This window comes from Carettochelys insculpta, chromosome 12 (genome assembly GCF_033958435.1).
Source record: "Carettochelys insculpta isolate YL-2023 chromosome 12, ASM3395843v1, whole genome shotgun sequence".
Lineage (NCBI taxonomy): Eukaryota > Metazoa > Chordata > Testudines > Carettochelyidae > Carettochelys > Carettochelys insculpta.
Window position 1 is genome coordinate 4,143,004 of NC_134148.1, and position 17,770 is coordinate 4,160,773.

General features: G+C 57.5%; 1 protein-coding gene across 4 annotated transcripts in view; it reads right to left on the reverse strand.

The window, feature by feature from the left end:
- Positions 1 to 17,770, reverse strand: part of LOC142019483 (mucosa-associated lymphoid tissue lymphoma translocation protein 1-like) — a 50,462-nt gene that overhangs the window by 9,363 nt on the left and 23,329 nt on the right. For 3 of the 4 annotated variants that reach the window (XM_075006462.1, XM_075006461.1, XM_075006464.1), the window contains 5 exons: positions 14,382 to 14,585; positions 9,627 to 9,804; positions 6,310 to 6,384; positions 5,136 to 5,263; positions 2,913 to 3,044 (listed from right to left, as the gene is read on the reverse strand). In XM_075006462.1, coding sequence (XP_074862563.1) covers positions 2,913 to 3,044; positions 5,136 to 5,263; positions 6,310 to 6,384; positions 9,627 to 9,804; positions 14,382 to 14,585 — 717 coding nt within the window. The remainder of the gene's footprint in view (positions 1 to 2,912; positions 3,045 to 5,135; positions 5,264 to 6,309; positions 6,385 to 9,626; positions 9,805 to 14,381; positions 14,586 to 17,770) is intronic. The other variant, XM_075006463.1, reaches the window with a different exon arrangement.

A 17,770-nucleotide genomic window follows, 5' to 3' on the forward strand; every position in this document is an offset into this window, starting at 1 on the left:
GCTTGTCTCCTCTGCTGGCAGCTCCTGAGTTACCCCTACAGTGCAGTCAGTGTAAATTGCCGGCCCCAGGCCATGGCTGGGCAGGGACCCTGGATACTCCTTGTGCCCTGTCCTGCCCTCGCCCAGCCTGCTCCACTGGGTGTCAGCGGATGGAGCGCTCCTTGTCGAGCCCGGCACTGCCGTTCTGCAAACTCCCCCCACTGTGGCTGCTTTCTCTTTTTCTGCAGCCAGTTGTTTCCCTGGGCAGGAATCTTGCCAGCGTTAAGTCAGCATCCGAGTCACCGCCTCTCCAGCCCCACTGCGGCCTGCTCCACTCTCATCAGAGCCTCAGCCTGCCTGGGAAAAGCCTCTAGCCCCACCGTGGCTTTGCTGCTTCCTTGGCTGCAGCTACTGCTTCTTCCCTATCTGGCTCTAACAGCAAGGGACCCTCAGGTCCCCACCCAGTGCTCCCTGCTGATTAGCAGAGCGACCACAGCCGGCAGCGTGCATTTCTGTTGGTGGTACACATCCGCACCTTCCTCGGTGCACATAACATTTATGCTGCCCCTGGATGGGAGAAGAAGAGGGAGCCCTGCTCCCACCCCACTGAGTGCCGTATGCCCACAGCCTAACCGCAGCCCCCTCTGGATTGACCCACTGCTCTGCCAGCTGTCTCCAGGGTCTGCAAGAAGAGCAGAGCCCAGAGATGCCCCCAGTGTGGTTGTGAACAGGGTGCTGCATGGCACAGGACCAGGGAAACCCAAGTTCAGTGAAAGGTGTGTTAGCTGACCCTGTACCAGCTGGAGAGTGGTAGACGCCAGCATTTCTGACCTTCATTGGAAGCTGGGTTTACAGACCAGTTGGCAGGGAGCTGGCAGGCTCCCAGCCTGGGTCTGTGCGGCTCGCCAGAAGTGTTGACATGTCCCTGCTGCTCCTGAGCGAAGGGACGGCCTTGGGGCCTCCATGTGCTGCCTCCATCCTGCCTAGATACAGCAGCCAATGAGAAGTGCAGAGGCAATGCGCGGAATCACCCAGGAACAGCAGGGACATGTTGTTGCTTGTGGGGAGCTGTGGAAATCAGCACCCCCAGATCTGCCCCCCAACCCCTCCTACGCCCCAAATCCTGTCTGCATCCCCTGCTGCATCCCAACTCCCTCCCAGAGCGCTGCCCTGCTCCCTTTCCTACACCCCAACTCTCAGCCCCTCCCACATCCCAAACCCAAACCCCTTAGCCCCAGCCCCTAGCCAGAGCCCTCACCCTCTCCCACATCCAACCCTCCGCCCCAGCCTGGATCCCCCTCTGGCCCCCGAACCCTTGTTCTGCCTCCCCACATCCCAACCCAGAGCTCATACCCGCTCCTCACACCTCAGCCCAGAGCCCATACCCCCCCACCCCCAACCCAGAGCCCGTACCCCCTCCCCACACCCCAACCCAGAGCCCATACCCCCTCCCCCCCACCCCCAACCCAGAGCCCATACCCCCTCCCCACACCCCAACCCAGAGCTCATACCTGCTCCTCACACCTCAGCCCAGAGCCCATACCCTCCCACCCCCAACCCAGAGCCCATACCCCCTCCCCACACCCCAACCCAGAGCCCGTACCCCCTCCCCCCACCCCCAACCCAGAGCCCGTACCCCCTCCCCACACCCCAACCCAGAGCCCGTACCCCCTCCCCACACCCCAACCCAGAGCCCATACCCGCTCCTCACACCTCAGCCCAGAGCCCATACCCCCCCACCCCCAACCCAGAGCCCATACCCCCTCCCCACACCCCAACCCAGAGCCCATACCCCCTCCCCACACCTCAACCCAGAGCCCATACCCCCTCCCCACATCCCAACCCAGAGCCCATACCCGCTCCTCACACCTCAGCCCAAAGCCCATACTCCCCCACCCGCAACCCAGAGCCCGTACCCCCTCCCCACACCCCAACCCAGAGCCCATACCCGCTCCTCACACCTCAGCCCAGAGCCCATACCCCCCCACCCCCAACCCAGAGCCCATACCCCCCTACCCCCAACCCAGAGCCCATACCCCCTCCCCACACCCCAACCCAGAGCCCATACCCGCTTCTCACACCTCAGCCCAGAGCCCATACCCCCTCCCCACACCCCAACCCAAAGCCCATACCCGCTCCTCACACCTCAGCCCAGAGCCCATACTCCCCCATCCCCAACCCAGAGCCCATACCCCCCCACCCCCAACCCAGAGCCCATACCCCCTCCCCACACCCCAACCCAAAGCCCATACCCCCTTCTCACACCTCAGCCTAGAGCCCATACCCGCTCCCCACACCTCAGCCCAGAGCCCATACCCCATCCCCACACCCCAACCCAGAGCCCATACCCTCCCACACCCCAACCCAGAGCCCATACCCCCTCCCCACACCCCAACCCAGAGCCCATACCCCCTTCTCACACCTCAGCCTAGAGCCCATACCCGCTCCCCACACCTCAGCCCAGAGCCCATACCCCATCCCCACACCCCAACCCAGAGCCCATACCCCATCCCCACACCCCAACCCAGAGCCCATACCCTCCCACACCCCAACCCAGAGCCCATACCCCCTCCCCACACCCCAACCCAGAGCCCATACCCCCTCCCCACACCCCAACCCAGAGCCCATACTCCCCCCCCACACCCCAACCCAGAGCCCATACCCCCTCCCCACACCCCAACCCAGAGCCCATACTCCCCCCCCACACCCCAACCCAGAGCCCTCTGCCAGCTTCTGAACTCTTCACTAACCAGAATAGTTGACGACCTGGAGCCCCACATTCCCTCACCGTGCCAGATAACAAAGTCCCTACTCTGCCTTTGGCACGACTGCTGCCAGCCCTAGTTAAAAGCCCAGGCACTAATGTACCTTGCCTGGGTCTCCAGGGCTGGGGCTGTGACAGCGCGGCTGAGAGCGCTGCACTGGCTGCTTACCACGGCTGTGACCCCAGAGCTCCGCAATCGGCCTGGAGGTGCAGATGGGGTCTGTCAGCGCGCGAGCTTCCTTCAGGGTGTGCTTGATCTCCATCACCTGCTTCCCAGTTACCAAGGGGTCCCGGCCGATGTCTGGGGGAGAAACAGCCACCTGAGTAATGGCTCAAAGGGAGGACCCACAGTGGGGGCTGAGGCAGCCAGCACCCGCTGAGAGTCACTGGGCGTGGGCAGCCACGTCCTCCTTCTCTCCTGAAACTGGAGGCCTGGTTCACAGTGCTCCTGCAGCCTGTTCAGTCCCCCCACGTCCACAGCTCCTGCGGTGCCCTGTCACACCCGCGGCCCAGCCTGGAACACCCACCCTACTCCGGGAGCCCCTGAGCCGCACTGCAAGCGACCGGGGGACTGCTAGGGGATTGCAATCAGGGTTCCAGCTAATTTTTTCCACCCAAGGGCAGAAAAAATTTATTACATGCACCGAGGCATGCGCACCCCCGATAGAAACACGGCTGGGTCGCCTCTGCTAAGCGGCCGGACGGTACCTGAATCTCTTATGGGCAGCCACCCACATGCTCAGCTTACAGGGAACACAGGCAGGAATATGCTCCATCCCACTCCACATGCACCAAACCCCCGAACGCTGAGCAGAGGTTTCACTGAGCTGCCTGCTGCAGCGACCTTGCGCCAAGAATCCAGCAACGTGTATGAAGAGCGCAGATTGTTCCTCACCTCACACCTGTCACGCGGGATTTTAACCACCACGGAGGCATCAGCAAATGCTGCCGCCTCACCACTCCGTTAGTCACCAATATGACAAACAGCAGCAGCCATAATGTGGGGACCTGGGATGGGTGGACGAAGCCCCGGCACCCGACAGGTGGCCAGAGGCTTTGCCACATCCCCACCCCAGCAACGAGCAGAAAAGAGGTCCTCCAGGCAGGATAGAGTGACTGTCTCTGCCGCAGCCAATCAGGTCCAGCTGGCCAGTATAAAAGAAGCTGCTGGGGTAGGGACTGGCACGCCTTACAGGAGCTTGACTCAGGCAGGTTTCTACGCTGACTGGGAGGCCCAGCAGCACTAGGGACAGCTCCAAGTATGAGCTGAACACACACCTGACAGCACCATGGCCAGAGCTAGTCAGATCCTAGCCCCAGCACCTGGATGACCAGGCAAGGTAGCGTCCAGGGGAAGCGACCCAGAGAGCAACGAAACTGCTCAACGACCAGGCAAGGAGCGTACGTGGCACCCTGTGGCCACAGAGGGGCGCTCATAAGTGGGTGGACCCTGTTACAGTATCCCACTGCTCCCCTTGTGCCTGGAGGAGAACTCGCCATTCTCGCCTGTGCGTTGCGTGCGTCTCGGCCCCTCGACACATCAGAAGGTTCTTAACAGTCTCCTACGAGTGCCTTGCCAAGCACCTTTGAAGGACTGAGCAAATGCTACCAGCTGGCTCGCTTCTCACCCCGGTTTTGTGTTGCTGTGATAAGAGGTGCAGTGCAGAGGCAGAATTTCCGTTTGCAGAAGCTGTGCTGGTTTGTCCCCCGCACGTCATGTTCACGCTGGGGTTTGGTTACTAGAATGAAACCAGCGTCCTTCATTTGGATGTGAGACCTTCTGGCCTCTGCCACCCAGGATCACCTTTACAGCCCTTTGCAAGGAGAGACACGTTGCCTACCCCTGCTTATCCACTGACCTTACAGAGAGATGGATTTTGGTACAGGTTGAAGCTCTCTAATCTGGCACTCGCTTGCCTGGCACCACCCATAATCCAGTGTGATTTTAGTTCGTTGGAGAACCGCTTGTCACGGCTGTGGCCAAGTCTCCTGTGGTCCCATAAAGTTTGTTTCCAGCCACCTGTCCCAGCTCTCAGTGGTCTTTGCTGTTATTTGACTGTGATTTATCCCTCAACCTCTTCCCCAAGCCCAGTAAGCAGTGCAGGTGTTGGTGACAGTGCACAATGATGTTGACCTCCCATGGTTTGGCAAATTCTCTCAGCCGGCACCGCTCAGGACTTGAGAGTGCCAGGTTAGAGAAGCTCAACCCGTATCAGCTTAGTCTCTTCCCTCTGATGCCCTGGGCCAGACTGCCTGAACCTGGGGACTTTCATTTGTCTGTTTGTTCCATCCCCTCTTTCTCTGGGTCCTTGATCCATGATCGTCCCCCACCACTCCTACCCAGAATCAGTAGTTTCCAGCTTTAATTAAACACCTCTGGCGCAGCCTTTACCTTCCAATACATCCTCCAGCATATGGGTCACTTTCTTTTCCTGCAGAATGTGCTTTTTCAGATACTTCATGAAGATTCCTGCGCTGAACTCCCCGTCCTGCACTTCATAGGCTTCGGCATCTTCGCTCCTGCAGAGGCAAGCACACAACCCGCAGCTTGTTGGACTGGAAATGGAATGGCCCTGCATGGCTTCATTTTAGTGGGCGCACTCAGCCCTCCTGCAAAACGCCCCCAGCAGGGTCGTCTGGGCTGGGGAAAAGGCCTGTGACTCCTGGCACAGACCCGAGCATGCTCCAGCGCCCACGGAAAAATGCCAGCGGGTACTCAGCACCCTCCGGGCTGTTCAGAGGCACCACAGATCAGCTGCTTGGGGGCTGGCGGGAAGCCCTTGGGAGAGGGCAGAGAGCAGCGGGGAGGCCTCTGGGAAGGGGATGAAGTGGCGACAGGAGGAGGTGGAGTGAGGACAAGACCTCAGGGGCGCGAGTCTCTCTGGTTTCCAGTCAGGTGCGGAATACATTTGGTTATGTGCACAAGGCATTTCAAGATGTGCACCACCAACAGAAACACAGGCTGTCGTCTGTGGGTGCTCTGCTTGTCACCTGAACCTCTCCTGGGCGGCCACCCCAGTGCTCAGCTTAGAGGGAGCCCTGCTCAGGGGAGAGGGCAGAACAGGGGTGAGAGGAGGTGGTGCATGGGGGGCAGGGCCACAGGGGGAGCGGGGATGGAGCACTGCGGGGACTATGACTCATGGGGAGTCCCATGCACTGCCCCATGGTGTGTCAATTGAATTATCCAATTGTAGTCCTGGGGGGAGGTACTGCCAGCTGGGACAGCCAGCTCTGTGCCTGTCTTCAGGGCCCTGCAGCTCAGGCTGGATGCGTCCTGGGTTCCAGGCGGAGACTATATCAGAGCCCAAAGGGGCGTTGCAATCCTGACTGTAGAGCAGACGAGGGTACAGCTCAGGAAAGCCAGAGAGGCGGAGTCTGCACTGGGGTGTCTGGCTGCAGGAGAACTCGCTGGCAATTGGCAGCTGGGCGAGGGCAGCTTTTGGCATCCTCAGCACCTCCCCCGTCAATGCCGCCCGGGTGACAGCCGGTGTCTCAGCCCGGCAGGTGGCACGGCATTGGGAAGCACCAAAGAGCTCCAGCCAGGACCGAGAAGCAGGGATACTTACGTGGCGTAGCCGTAAACAATATTCCCCCAGGGCTCCAACGGCTGCACCTGCGACAGCGCACACTGCGGGTTGTACCTGGAGATGGAAGGGTGGACAGGTGTGAACTGGGTGAAGAGGGAGTCACCTGCACACAGGCAGCGCGTAGCCCCATCCCCATGCACGCACAGACCCCACCTACCCACAGCAACGGCATTTGCCGAGTGACAGCAAAGCATCTGGCTATCCCATCGACCCCCAAGTCATGGGAGATGGTGTAGCAACACCCCAGGGTCTTCTCAACAGCTGCAAACTCCTCCATTCCAACCAGACTCTAGGTTCTTTGTGCTAACGGGCCTGAACAAAGGGAAAAGATCTGACATCTGCAGGGCCCGCTCCGGGGTGGAGCTGGGGCTGCAGCAGGAGAGGAGCCACTGGGGCTCTGATCCTGAGGCTGGTTTTCCACCAGCAGAGTATAGGGCTTCATCAGCACTCAAAGAGCTCAGTCCCTGGTTCACATGGGCCTCTCAGGGGCTACTGAACTGCTGAGGACACCTCTGCCCTTTCCCAGGGAGCCGCTTAGGCTGGCCAGTCCACCCATGCTGCAAGAATCCCGCGCTGCTCTGTCAGGGCTGCTTTGCCACCGCCACCCCCGGGGGGCAAAGCAGCCCTGATGTGGCCGAGGAGGCAGACCGTACGTTCCAGGTAAAGGGCATCTGGGCTGACGTGGGGCCAGAGGCCTGGCTTGCCCGCAACGCACCCGAGGGGTCCTTTGTGCATGGCTTTAGTTGCAGGATCTGCACTGGATGCGGCTGACTGCTGCCTGCTGGGGGAGGATTAGCACAGCGCAGTATCTTAGGGCAGCGACGCTAGCTGTGCGTAGGGCGGGACTGGGTCTCTCTCCCATACACCATGTTTAAACCGGTGGAGCGGACTCACTCTCAGTTGGCAAGTGTGGAGCTGAGGTCAGACCGTAAGAACGATCACACAGGGCCAGAGAAAAGGTCTGTCCAGCTCAGTGTCCTGGCTTCCGACGGAGGCCAATGCCAGGTGCTTCAGGTGGAGTGAACAGAACAGGGAGCCATCGAGTGACCCCTCCCGTCACCCGCTCCCAGCACCTGACAGACAGAGGCCAGGGACACCATCCCTCCCTGTCCTGGGTAACAGCCACCGAGGGACCCATTCTCCATTAATTTGTCTAGTTCTCTTTTGAGCCCTGTTACAGTCCCTGGCCTTTGCAGCATGCTCTGGCCAGGAGTTCTGTCTTATTTACCGTCCCCTTTTTAATGATTCCTAACACCCTGTTTACTTTTTTCCCTGCGACTGCACATGCGGATGTTTTCAAAGGATTCTCCCCAATGACTCCCGGAGCGCTCTCTCGAGTGGTAACAGCTAATTTCGTCCCCGTCACTTTGCCCATCTAGTCGGGATTACGTGTTCTAATTTGCATCATTTTGCATTTATCGACATTCCAATTCATCCGCCAGAGCCAGCTCCCGGTATTGTCTGCGCTGTGGGGTCTGGCCCCCTCAAGAGGAGATATGGACAGGGTGTCCTGGTTTCATAGAGCCGCCAGCTGTTTGCCTGTAAGCGGTGCCCAGGAACCAGAAGCCACTGGGTGGCACTGTTTGCCTGGCTTGCATCCACCTTTCAAACACACCCAGCAGTGACAATGGCAAGCATGAGGTACGTTTCTAAATAAAATCAATGAATGGCTGGATTTATCTGCCCCCGCTGCTCCAGACAAACACATGAGCAGCTAGAGAATTCCAGACTCAAGGAGTGGGACGTCATCTCCCGGAATAGACCAAAGCCCTTGCTGGCCCTGCACAGCTCGCCTCATGCGTCTCATCCGCGGGCCAGGCTTGGATGATTGGGGCGCAGCAGCTTGCAGCTGGCACGGGGGAGAGCTGGCCTAGCACAGGGAGTGGAAAAAGCCATCGGGGTTTGTTTGCCCTGGCTGAGGACGAGGCTAAGCTGGGGCATGTTTCCAGAGAACGATGGAAGGGAGGCAGCCTTGGCAAATGGAGGTGCAGGGCAGGGTTAGCGCCCAGCCCCTGGGCCCGAGTCTCACCTCACCAGCTTTCACGGTAGCTCACCTAAATCTGCCCCGGTGGGGAGGGGGCAGGGTTACATAGGTAGTGCCCCCCCCCGCCCCCTGCACCAGCTGTTCAAGAGTTTTGTTGGTAAACCTCTCTCCCCCCGTCTCCCCATCCAGGCTGAGCTAACCCACCAGCCGTCATATGGCCCCATGGCGCTGCTGCTGGCCCAGGCCGCCTGCCTGCTGTGAGTGCACCCAGGCACTCGGGTAGGACGCTAGTGTTAGCATTTTAGTGGCGTTATTGTCACCTGCCTCTCAAGCCCAGTCCCCCTCTGCGGTGAGGGCAAATCCCAGGACAACCAGGCGCCCGACTCCTGCCTGGAGACCAGCCCCCCGGGGAGCCCTCCCTGATCCTGGGGAGCGCTTGCAGAGTTGTATGCACACTGGCCCTCCCTTAGAGGGTCAGGGCATTGTTCTGGAGACCCCCATGTCCCTGAATTGCATCCTCCGGCTGGGGATTTTGTTACCTTATTCCCCTGGGGAGCCCTTGGGGCTGTACTGGACCTAGCCAGCCCAGTTGCTACCTGGTGCTGTAGAAGTTACGGTTGCCACAGGCCCTCAAAGGCCCCGACAAGTGCGTCTTCCAACAGACCACGCATTTTTATGGTTGTTGAATGAGGGGAGACTTACGGGAGTTATTGGTGTATGCACAGGGGAGCCTGCCAGGGGCGTTTCACCCTGCCGGCCTCAATGGCCTTCTGCCAGGTGTCCCAGACCTAGGGAGGGTGCTAAGGCCTGTGGCAGCCATGGGAAGGGTATGGCTCCCCCACAACACCTGCTCTGACGAGGCTCTGTACAGCTGCTTCTCTGGCTGCGAACCCAGCAGGGAGGAAGCCTCCATGAGCTCCCCCCCGGGCCGGGAGTTCAGCTCACTGTCATCACCTCGTAATTAAGGCCCTGATTCGGCACAGTAGTTGCGTGCGTTACTTTAATAGCACGCGCAGGGCACAGGAGAACTACAGCCACGTCTCACACGAGGAGCTTGGTCCGTGCGAAGGACCCGGCTGACCTGGGTCACGTCAGGGATTCTCCCCTCTGGATGGAGAACCAGTGGTGGGGTGGGGGGGGCTGGAGCAATTTTTATAGTGTGTGTGTGTGTGTGTGTGTGTGTGTGTGTGTGTGTGTGTGTGTGTGTGTGTGTGTGTGTGTGTGTGTGTAGCTAACAGCTGTTGCACCAACCGGAGAGTCCGGATGGAATGTCAGCTACTTCAAGGGCACGAGGGAGAGGACCGGCGCCTACCATTTCCGGCAGGTGTCCAGCAGGATGAGGTTGAGGGCCGTCCGCCTCTGCTGCATCTTCTGCAGGATCCGCTGCACGCTGAGGCAGTTCTCGGGGGCGTAGGGCTGCGGGGCGTCGATGGGGACCATGTAGTTCCTCCCAGAGTGCTCGTAGCCGTGCCCGGCGTAGTAGAATACGGCTGCAAGCCACGGAGGAGAAGGGAGAGTTACAAGAGGGGGACGTGCTTAGCTTGGAGGGGGAGAAAGGTGCAGAGAAATATTCGTCACCAGGGCGACTGCTTCAGCGCCCTGCATATCTCCCTTCCCCCAGGTAGCCGATGTGTTACACACAGCTCACACCTTCCCGGGGCGCTGTGACGCCTCACGGCAGGTGTGTTCCGCCACAACCGGCTCCTCCCCTCACAGGCGCTGTGACACCTCACGGCAGGTGTGTTCCGCCACAACCGGCTCCTCCCCTCACAGGCGCTGTGACGCCTCACGGCAGGTGTGTTCCACCACAACCGGCTCCTCCCCTCACAGGCGCTGTGACGCCTCAGAGCAGGTGTGTTCCACCACAACCGGCTCCTCCCCTCACAGGCGCTGTGACGCCTCACGGCAGGTGTGTTCCTCCACAACTGGCTCCTCCCCTCACAGGCGCTGTGACGCCTCACGGCAGGTGTGTTCCACCACAACCGGCTCCTCCCCTCACAGGCGCTGTGACGCCTCAGAGCAGGTGTGTTCCGCCACAACCGGCTCCTCCCCTAACAGGCGCTGTGACGCCTCAGAGCAGGTGTGTTCTGCCACAACCGGCTCCTCCCCTCACAGGCGCTGTGACGCCTCAGAGCAGGTGTGTTCCGCCACAACCGGCTCCTCCCCTCACAGGCGCTGTGACGCCTCAGAGCAGGTGTGTTCCGCCACAACCGGCTCCTCCCCTCACAGGCGCTGTGACGCCTCAGAGCAGGTGTGTTCCGCCACAACCGGCTCCTCCCCTCACAGGTGCTGTGACGCCTCAGAGCAGGTGTGTTCCGCCACAACCGGCTCCTACCCTCACAGGCGCTGTGACGCCTCACGACAGGTGTGTTCCACCACAACCGGCTCCCCACCTCACAGGCGCTGTGACGCCTCAGAGCAGATGGTCCAAGAGCTTAAGCTGGACCCAGAGCTGTGGCCTGGTCCTGGCCCCCATGGCCTCCACACCCCTCTAGAAAGCAGCCCAGCCCTCGCCTCCACCTCATGCTGGAGCTGTTGTGGTCTGGCCCTGCACTACCACTGTCCCAGATCTCAGGTCAGGGCCAGGTGCCTGGGCCTGTCCTGGATCCCCGCCACTGCATCCAAGGACAGGCTGGGGGGTCAGGAGCTGCAGCCAAAACAGGTCCCCCCACCTCCGAGGGCAGGCACGGAGGGCTGAGATTTACAGCCTGATTCCCCCCCACCCCCACCCCAAGCTGGGTGGGGCCAGGAATAGAAAAAACACTTCAGTTACGGACCTGAGCAAAGCCAGGTACATCTGCTAGTAAACATAAACGGCATGAAAACCATGGTATTAACGTTTCAAAGTCCACCTGAGGTCAGATTTCGGTTGCCCCTGTGACTGTAATTCAGCCCCCTCGTGCATATGGATTACGTGAGGCAGAACTGCCTGCATGTAAAACTGAACCCCAACATTGTGATTTTTTAGGAAGAAAATACCTTTCGCCCTGCCCAAATTAAAGTCTAGCCTCTCTCCCTGATTTAGTGTGGCAAAACATCACTCTTCAGAGATGCACTGCTGAGTACCAAAATATAAAGGGGAAGCTCCAGGCATCTGCCTGTAAGACAGGATATGGCCAGGGCTGAGTTTCCAGCATTACCACTTGTGACATTTTGCTGTCTTTGCATTGCTGACATTGTCTTTGGGGTGGCTGAGTTAAAAGCCCATGGATTGGCCTATGACCTCAAACACCTCAGAATATCTACACACCGGCTGACCAGCTAGATTCTTGGTCTGTGGGTTTTCCAAGCCCAGAGTTACTAGAACTGGGAGATTTGCCAGAAAAGGACCTGATCAGACCCCACCGGGTGATGCCAATCACCACAGAAGAGACGGCCCCATTCTGATTCTCCAAGTAAGCTTCTCAGAGGAGTTTCAATGGGAAGGAACCATTCAAGCCTCCATCTTCAAAAGCTGAATGGAAGGAGGAAGCCCTGCTGCTGGCCTCTGTTGGGCGCTGGTCTCCAGCTATGCACCTTACAAAGACACCTGTGCTTTCTCTACTCCTCCTGGTGGGCCACCCAGGGATGCGAGTCCAGCAACATTCAACAGATCTGACAACTACAATCAGATGACCACTTACATCCAACAAGCCAGCAGGCCTTCAACACCGGGGCCAGTAAATCCACCAGCTGATCTTTTGAACCATGCACCAGCTCCCTGAGCCTGATTGTAACCACAGGTCATGAAACCATCCTGCATAAGCCTCAGCCTTCTGTGTGTGGTTTTGCTGCACATTTTCAGTAGCGAGATGCTTCTACCTCAGTCTTCTTGGACTTGTTTTCAAACTCCAGCACGTAGTTAGCAGTGAGTGTTGTGGACTCTCAGAATCTGTTTGAGAATAGGGCCTGTTGAGCAGTTCCTCAAATGTCCATCAGCCGTAGGTTAAACAACCTCACGTCCGTATATTTCAGGGGTTAGCAGTTGCAGGTTTAATCCTGAGAAATCATTTCATTTTCACCTAAATTTGTCATCTGAACATGAAATGTAACAAGCTGTGTCCTCTCAAATGCCATTGGTACATTTCACAGCAAGGTGGGGATTGGCTGTCACCTAGCTGATCTGAACAGACAACGGCAGTGATTTTACCCTCTCTGTATCTGGCTGGAACCGAAATGCATTGATTGGCACTAAGCCCGATAATGCCCTGTTCCTTGTGAGCTGAGTTAAGCAGGACTGCGGCCTACCCAAATCCCAGCACAGAGTTCCCAAGGAATTGCTTCTTTCACATGTTTTCAGCAACCTGGTGGTTAGATGCAATCAGTTACAGGAATTAACAGGCTCTCTCATAATTTGATTTGTTTATATATGTATATATATAGCTATTTACTAAGCTATTTAGTTTAGTTAACACATAAAATTTGGTTTGGATGTTTTCTTCCCAGAAATCAGGCTGTCTACCAGAGGTAACTCTGTGACCTACCCGGTGGTGACTGACACACTGCTGGCTTTTGGAGGGAAGTCCATTTTTGCATTGATCCTTGCCCCTGGGCAAACACAGACTGCAGGTCCCAAACCCAGTCCAACTGTCTGGGTGAGCACTGTGAATCCCCAGGGGGCTGTAGCCCAGGCCCGAGCCACAGTGGGAGAACTGCCCCAAGAGAGGTGCAGGCGTGAGGCCTGACTGAGGATGGGCTGCACTCAGGGACAGGTGGCAGGGGACAGTGGAGCAGCTACCTCTGTACCTCTGACAATCCCATACTAACTATTCCACACAACAGCTGCTTCCTTCAGCCCACAAGATAGATGGGGCTCCGGGAACAAAGGCAGCAGTTTCATAGTCCTTTTCCCTCAGCTTTATTTATTGCACACCCTGCACTGAACATGGAGTGGTAAGTGGCTCCATGGGCCTTTCTACGGTGTGTGTCACCATTGTTCCAGCCTCTCAAGCAGGAAGAAATTCATCTCCGCTGCCCCCCGTAGGAGATAACACAGTATGAATTTGCAGAGGAGGGAATGAGGTGCAGAAGGATTCAAGCCACAACTGCCAAAAGTGTCCACGAACTCTGGATTCCCAGACTGGGACATGGCAGGGCTGCAGTTCCCGAGGCCCTAGCCTTTCTAAAAAGGCCGCTCCAGCTGACTTCCCAGTGTTCCTCTAATTTTCCCATCCGTGTGCAGAATAAATTTTGTTATGTGCACCAAAGCATGGGCCGATGTGCACCACCAGTAGACACCCATGGTGCGGCCTGTGGGCGCTGTGCTAATCAGCTCAGCAGCACCTGTCTTCCTCCTGGGCGGCCACCCAAATGCTCAGCTCCCAGGGAACAGTCCTACCCAGCACTTCTGCAAACCAAATGCCAGGTGTCTCGAGCTGGGCACCAGAAAAGGAGGAACTGACTGTTAGTGTCTATTCACTGGGGAAAACTGTGGTTTAAATGAGTCCCAAGCACCACCCCTAAGTTCTGTGGCAGAGCTGGCGAGAGGTCCCCGTTCTTCTGCACGTTATACCTCGTCTGCATTCACTACGCAATAAACTCTCGTTTTACGCTAGCTGAGGGTCACTACACTCTAGAGACGGAGGTGGCATCACCCCCTCACGGTGTGGACACCCCAGCGGCCGGTCCAAGGAGGCTCACAGAGACAGGCATGCTGAAGGCTCAGAAGTGCAGCTTCAAGAGGCGGTGGAGCCCAGGGCTTAATCCCCAGGAAGGGCTGTCACAGCAAAGGGGCTTCCTCCCACGGGCCGTGCAAAGCCGAGACAGCACAAGGCCTGTTAGCCCCTAGCACTGGCCCAGTGACTTACACCCATCTGTAGAAGTGTCATTTCTTACTCTCTTGCTTCTCAGCCCAGGGCATCTTCTCCTAGGCCAAAGGCCTGCTGCAAGCCACAGGGGATCTAGAACAAAAACCACCCAGCAATCGGAACAATGTGCACCAAGGGAAAACAGGAGGCGACCAGAACACAGGGATCACCGCCACGCCCCCTGCACATCACTACTCTCTCTTCTCTGATTTGCTGGCCAACCTGCTTGGCCTGTACACTGGCGAAGGGGGCTTTGGAGAGCTTCTCAAGTTGCAACTTACCATAGACCCCTTTCCCCAGGAGCAGCAGGAACTGATGGACAGCTATCAGCATCTCCGCCTTGTTCAGGTCCAGGAGGGAGACCACCCGGAAGCCCAGCTGCTCGAGGAGAAGGCTGAGCTCAAACACATCCGTGACGGGAGCCATCAGGTGAGGGTGATGCCTATAATGGTTGTTGCCCACCAGAAGTGCGACCTTGTCTGTGGCTGGCAGAAATACCAAGCGACAAGCAGAGATGTAAGCGTCTAAGCCCGGAGCAAGGACCTAGTGATTCATCGACAAGCGTCCCAAGCTTCTGGAACGCGTTTCTGCTGGTCATTCAAAATGACACATAACTAACTCTTTGAGGCTGTTTGGTCAGGAGGCAGAAAGCAGCCCAAGAGGGTGGCGGGGAAGGCAGAAGCCAGACGGCTAGCTGGGAACGTGTTTCGCCCCACCCGTCTCACAAAAAGGGCAGGGCACAAAAACTACAGACTGGGTTCTGCTAGGGAAAGACTCCTGCACCCTGCCCTACGCATCTCCCCCATGGCTGGCCCCAGCTAGCCTGGCTGGCCCCTGTGTTCCAGATTTGTCCCACAGGGGCATTAATAACTGTTAAGAACCTCTTCTGCAACTGCTGTAATTGCTGTTCTTCGGAGGTGTCGCACGTGTCCATTTCACTTCCGATGGGCCCATGCCCAGAGTGCCCGAATCAGAGATTCTTTCCCTTAGCAGCCTCTGTCGGGGTGGTGCACACCGCCTCAATGATTTGCTGGTGGAGCCACCCCCTGACCCGCCCCAGCTCTTTTTTACCACACAGACTCCTGTTCCCCTTCCCCTCTCTGCAGATCAAGGAATGGACACGGACACATCTCCAAGAACAACTCCTTCTTCCCTTGAGTGACTGCATCGGCCCATTCCACTGCTGGTGACCCACGACAGTTCAGTCTAGAGCTGAGCTCCGGAATCCACCTGATTGATGTCTGAAGAGCTGTGCGTCCTGGCATCGTGCCTGGACTGCTGCAATCTAGCGCACTAAGTACTAAAGATACCTACCAGTGGCCAAGACGCAGCTCTACTGCTCTAGGTACTCGGTTAAAAAAAAAAAAAAGCTGTAAAACCTCAAGCAGCTTCCGCGGCAAGTGCCGCCACACTGCACGGAGAGGGCAGCTGGCCCATGTCAGAGCACAGAGGCATGCAGGATGAAATTCTCTGTGCGGAGCCTGGAAGGCCCTTCCCCCGGCTACAAGCAGCTGGGATAATGATCTAAAAGGCCTAGTTCTATCCACGTAAAATGCTCACGCTCTTCTAACCCTCAAGCTGTGGAGCCTCTTCTCATCTTTCTGAGGACAGGCCTTAGGAAACAAAGCGACGTGGCTTGGCGGAGGTCAAATTTTGACACAACTTCACCAGGAAATTCAAGTGTGGACACGTGCATAATGTATCCCCGTTAGAAATCCTCATACGCAGCGTCAGGTGCCAATGCTCAGAGTCCCATCACCTCTCTCAGGGGAGGAACAGCGACCAAAATGCTGCTTTCATAGGAAGATCCAGGAAGGAGGGCACAGCCGTTGGCTCAAAGAGCAGACCCAGCGGCCTTGTTAGAACCAGCTCTCGGTCCCAGGCAGGAGTGGTCCCCAGGACGTGGGGGTATCACCCGTCCAGACTCGAAGGATCCAACTGACTTGGGACTAGAGGACACTGGTGGTCAGTAGTTGGTGGGTGGAAAGGGGACGCTGCTGCCTGGTGCACTCCAGGTGGAACTAGCTGATCGGTTGTGTTGTGTTTCAAGTGGAACAAACAGTCGCAACCCCGATGGTGAGGGGCCAGGACTGGAGACACACCCCTCTGCTTTGACCAAAAGGCGGTTCATTTCCACTGGAAGAGGTGAGCGTAGCTCGTCGATGGCTTCCTCATGCTTAGAACGTTCTGCACGGTCCACAAACACGCCGCCTCCTGAGGCGCTACCCACAGAACTCCCCGGCGGTAGCCCGGAGAGCGGCTGGGCTGGGATGTAGTACGTCAGGTTGGGATTGATGGGGCGTGTCACAGGAGCCTCGGGAGGGAGGACAGCGGACTGGAGACAACGCCGGCCAGGCAAAGCTACGAGGCTCGTGAGAGCACGCCCCTGCTTGAGCTGGTACCACACCCCCGAAGGAGTGGAATGGGGAGGTATGCGTACAGTAAGGTGTCTGTCCAAGCAGGTAGGAAAGCAGCCACCAGGGAGCCCTGACTCTGACCTACACGGGAACAAAGGGGCTGTCCCTTGCTGCGGAGACAAGTAGCCAACAGATCTGGGTTTAGGACCCCAGGTTTGAAACACGAACTTCTTGATATCCAGCCTGAGGGACCCAGGGGCCATCCTTGCCCGTGTACAGAATATTCAGCTGTGCAGAACCCCTGAAAGTTTGAGGCACTGCTGGGTCTTAGTGTCCACCTATCTGCCTCTTCCTGTCCCTGTTCTGTGGCTCTGGTTTCTCCAGAGAGGATCTAGTTAACTTAAAAGTGACAAAGCTGCCAGAGCTCTTCGCAGAATGCTCAACCTGGGAAAGGGCCATTCAAGCGGTGAGGACTCCATTTAACAGGCATTTACCAGCCCCAGGTATATACTGTCAGCTTCTGAACTGACTGTGTTAGTCGACAGGACCTTAGTTAAAAACATTTCCTCAGTATTTCTGAAGAGCGTAAAAAACACATCTCTAAAAATATCACAGACCCCAGCTGGAAGAGGGCACCCATTCAATAGTACTGCTCTGGGCCCCAGGAGTCCTCTGAGGATGGCCCTAGTGAGACCACTCGTTATTCCTGCTGAATGACCTGCTCGGGAGGTCTTCCAAAGTGCTCAGAACACCAGAGAGGTGAGAGACGGAGATGCCCCCCTTGCAGTTACAACACTCCCACAGATGCCTCTCGACAGTCTGCCTGCCCTGGTCCCTCCCCACCTGTTCGCACAGAGCGTTGCCAGCGTGGTCTGCGAGAACTTGCAGTCTCTCTCCCAGGATGTGAGGGAGAAAAGCTGGACAGGCCAGATGAACAGCCCACAGCTTCCAAGCAGGTGTGTGGAAAGCAAAGTCTTAATGTGACCAGAGACCTGGCGTCCCAAAGGCCCACCTGGTGAGCTCCCCACCGCAGAGAAACGTCCATAACCAGAGTCACTTGGGCAACGAGGAGGCCCAGGGAACTCATGCGCCCCAGTTGGCAGGATCCATCCCCCACTCCAAGCAGCACATCCAATGAGTGCCAGGAAGCACAAGGACTTTAACTAGCTCTGCAACTTTCTGAGACAGTCTGGCGTGCCAAATCACATACCTGCAGGAGGCCACTTGCCCCCGGCAGTCCCAGGCCGTTTCTTACCATCGTGAGCGGAAGAGTTCTGAGATTGTGGGAACATTCAACGTTGTCTGGAATCTGC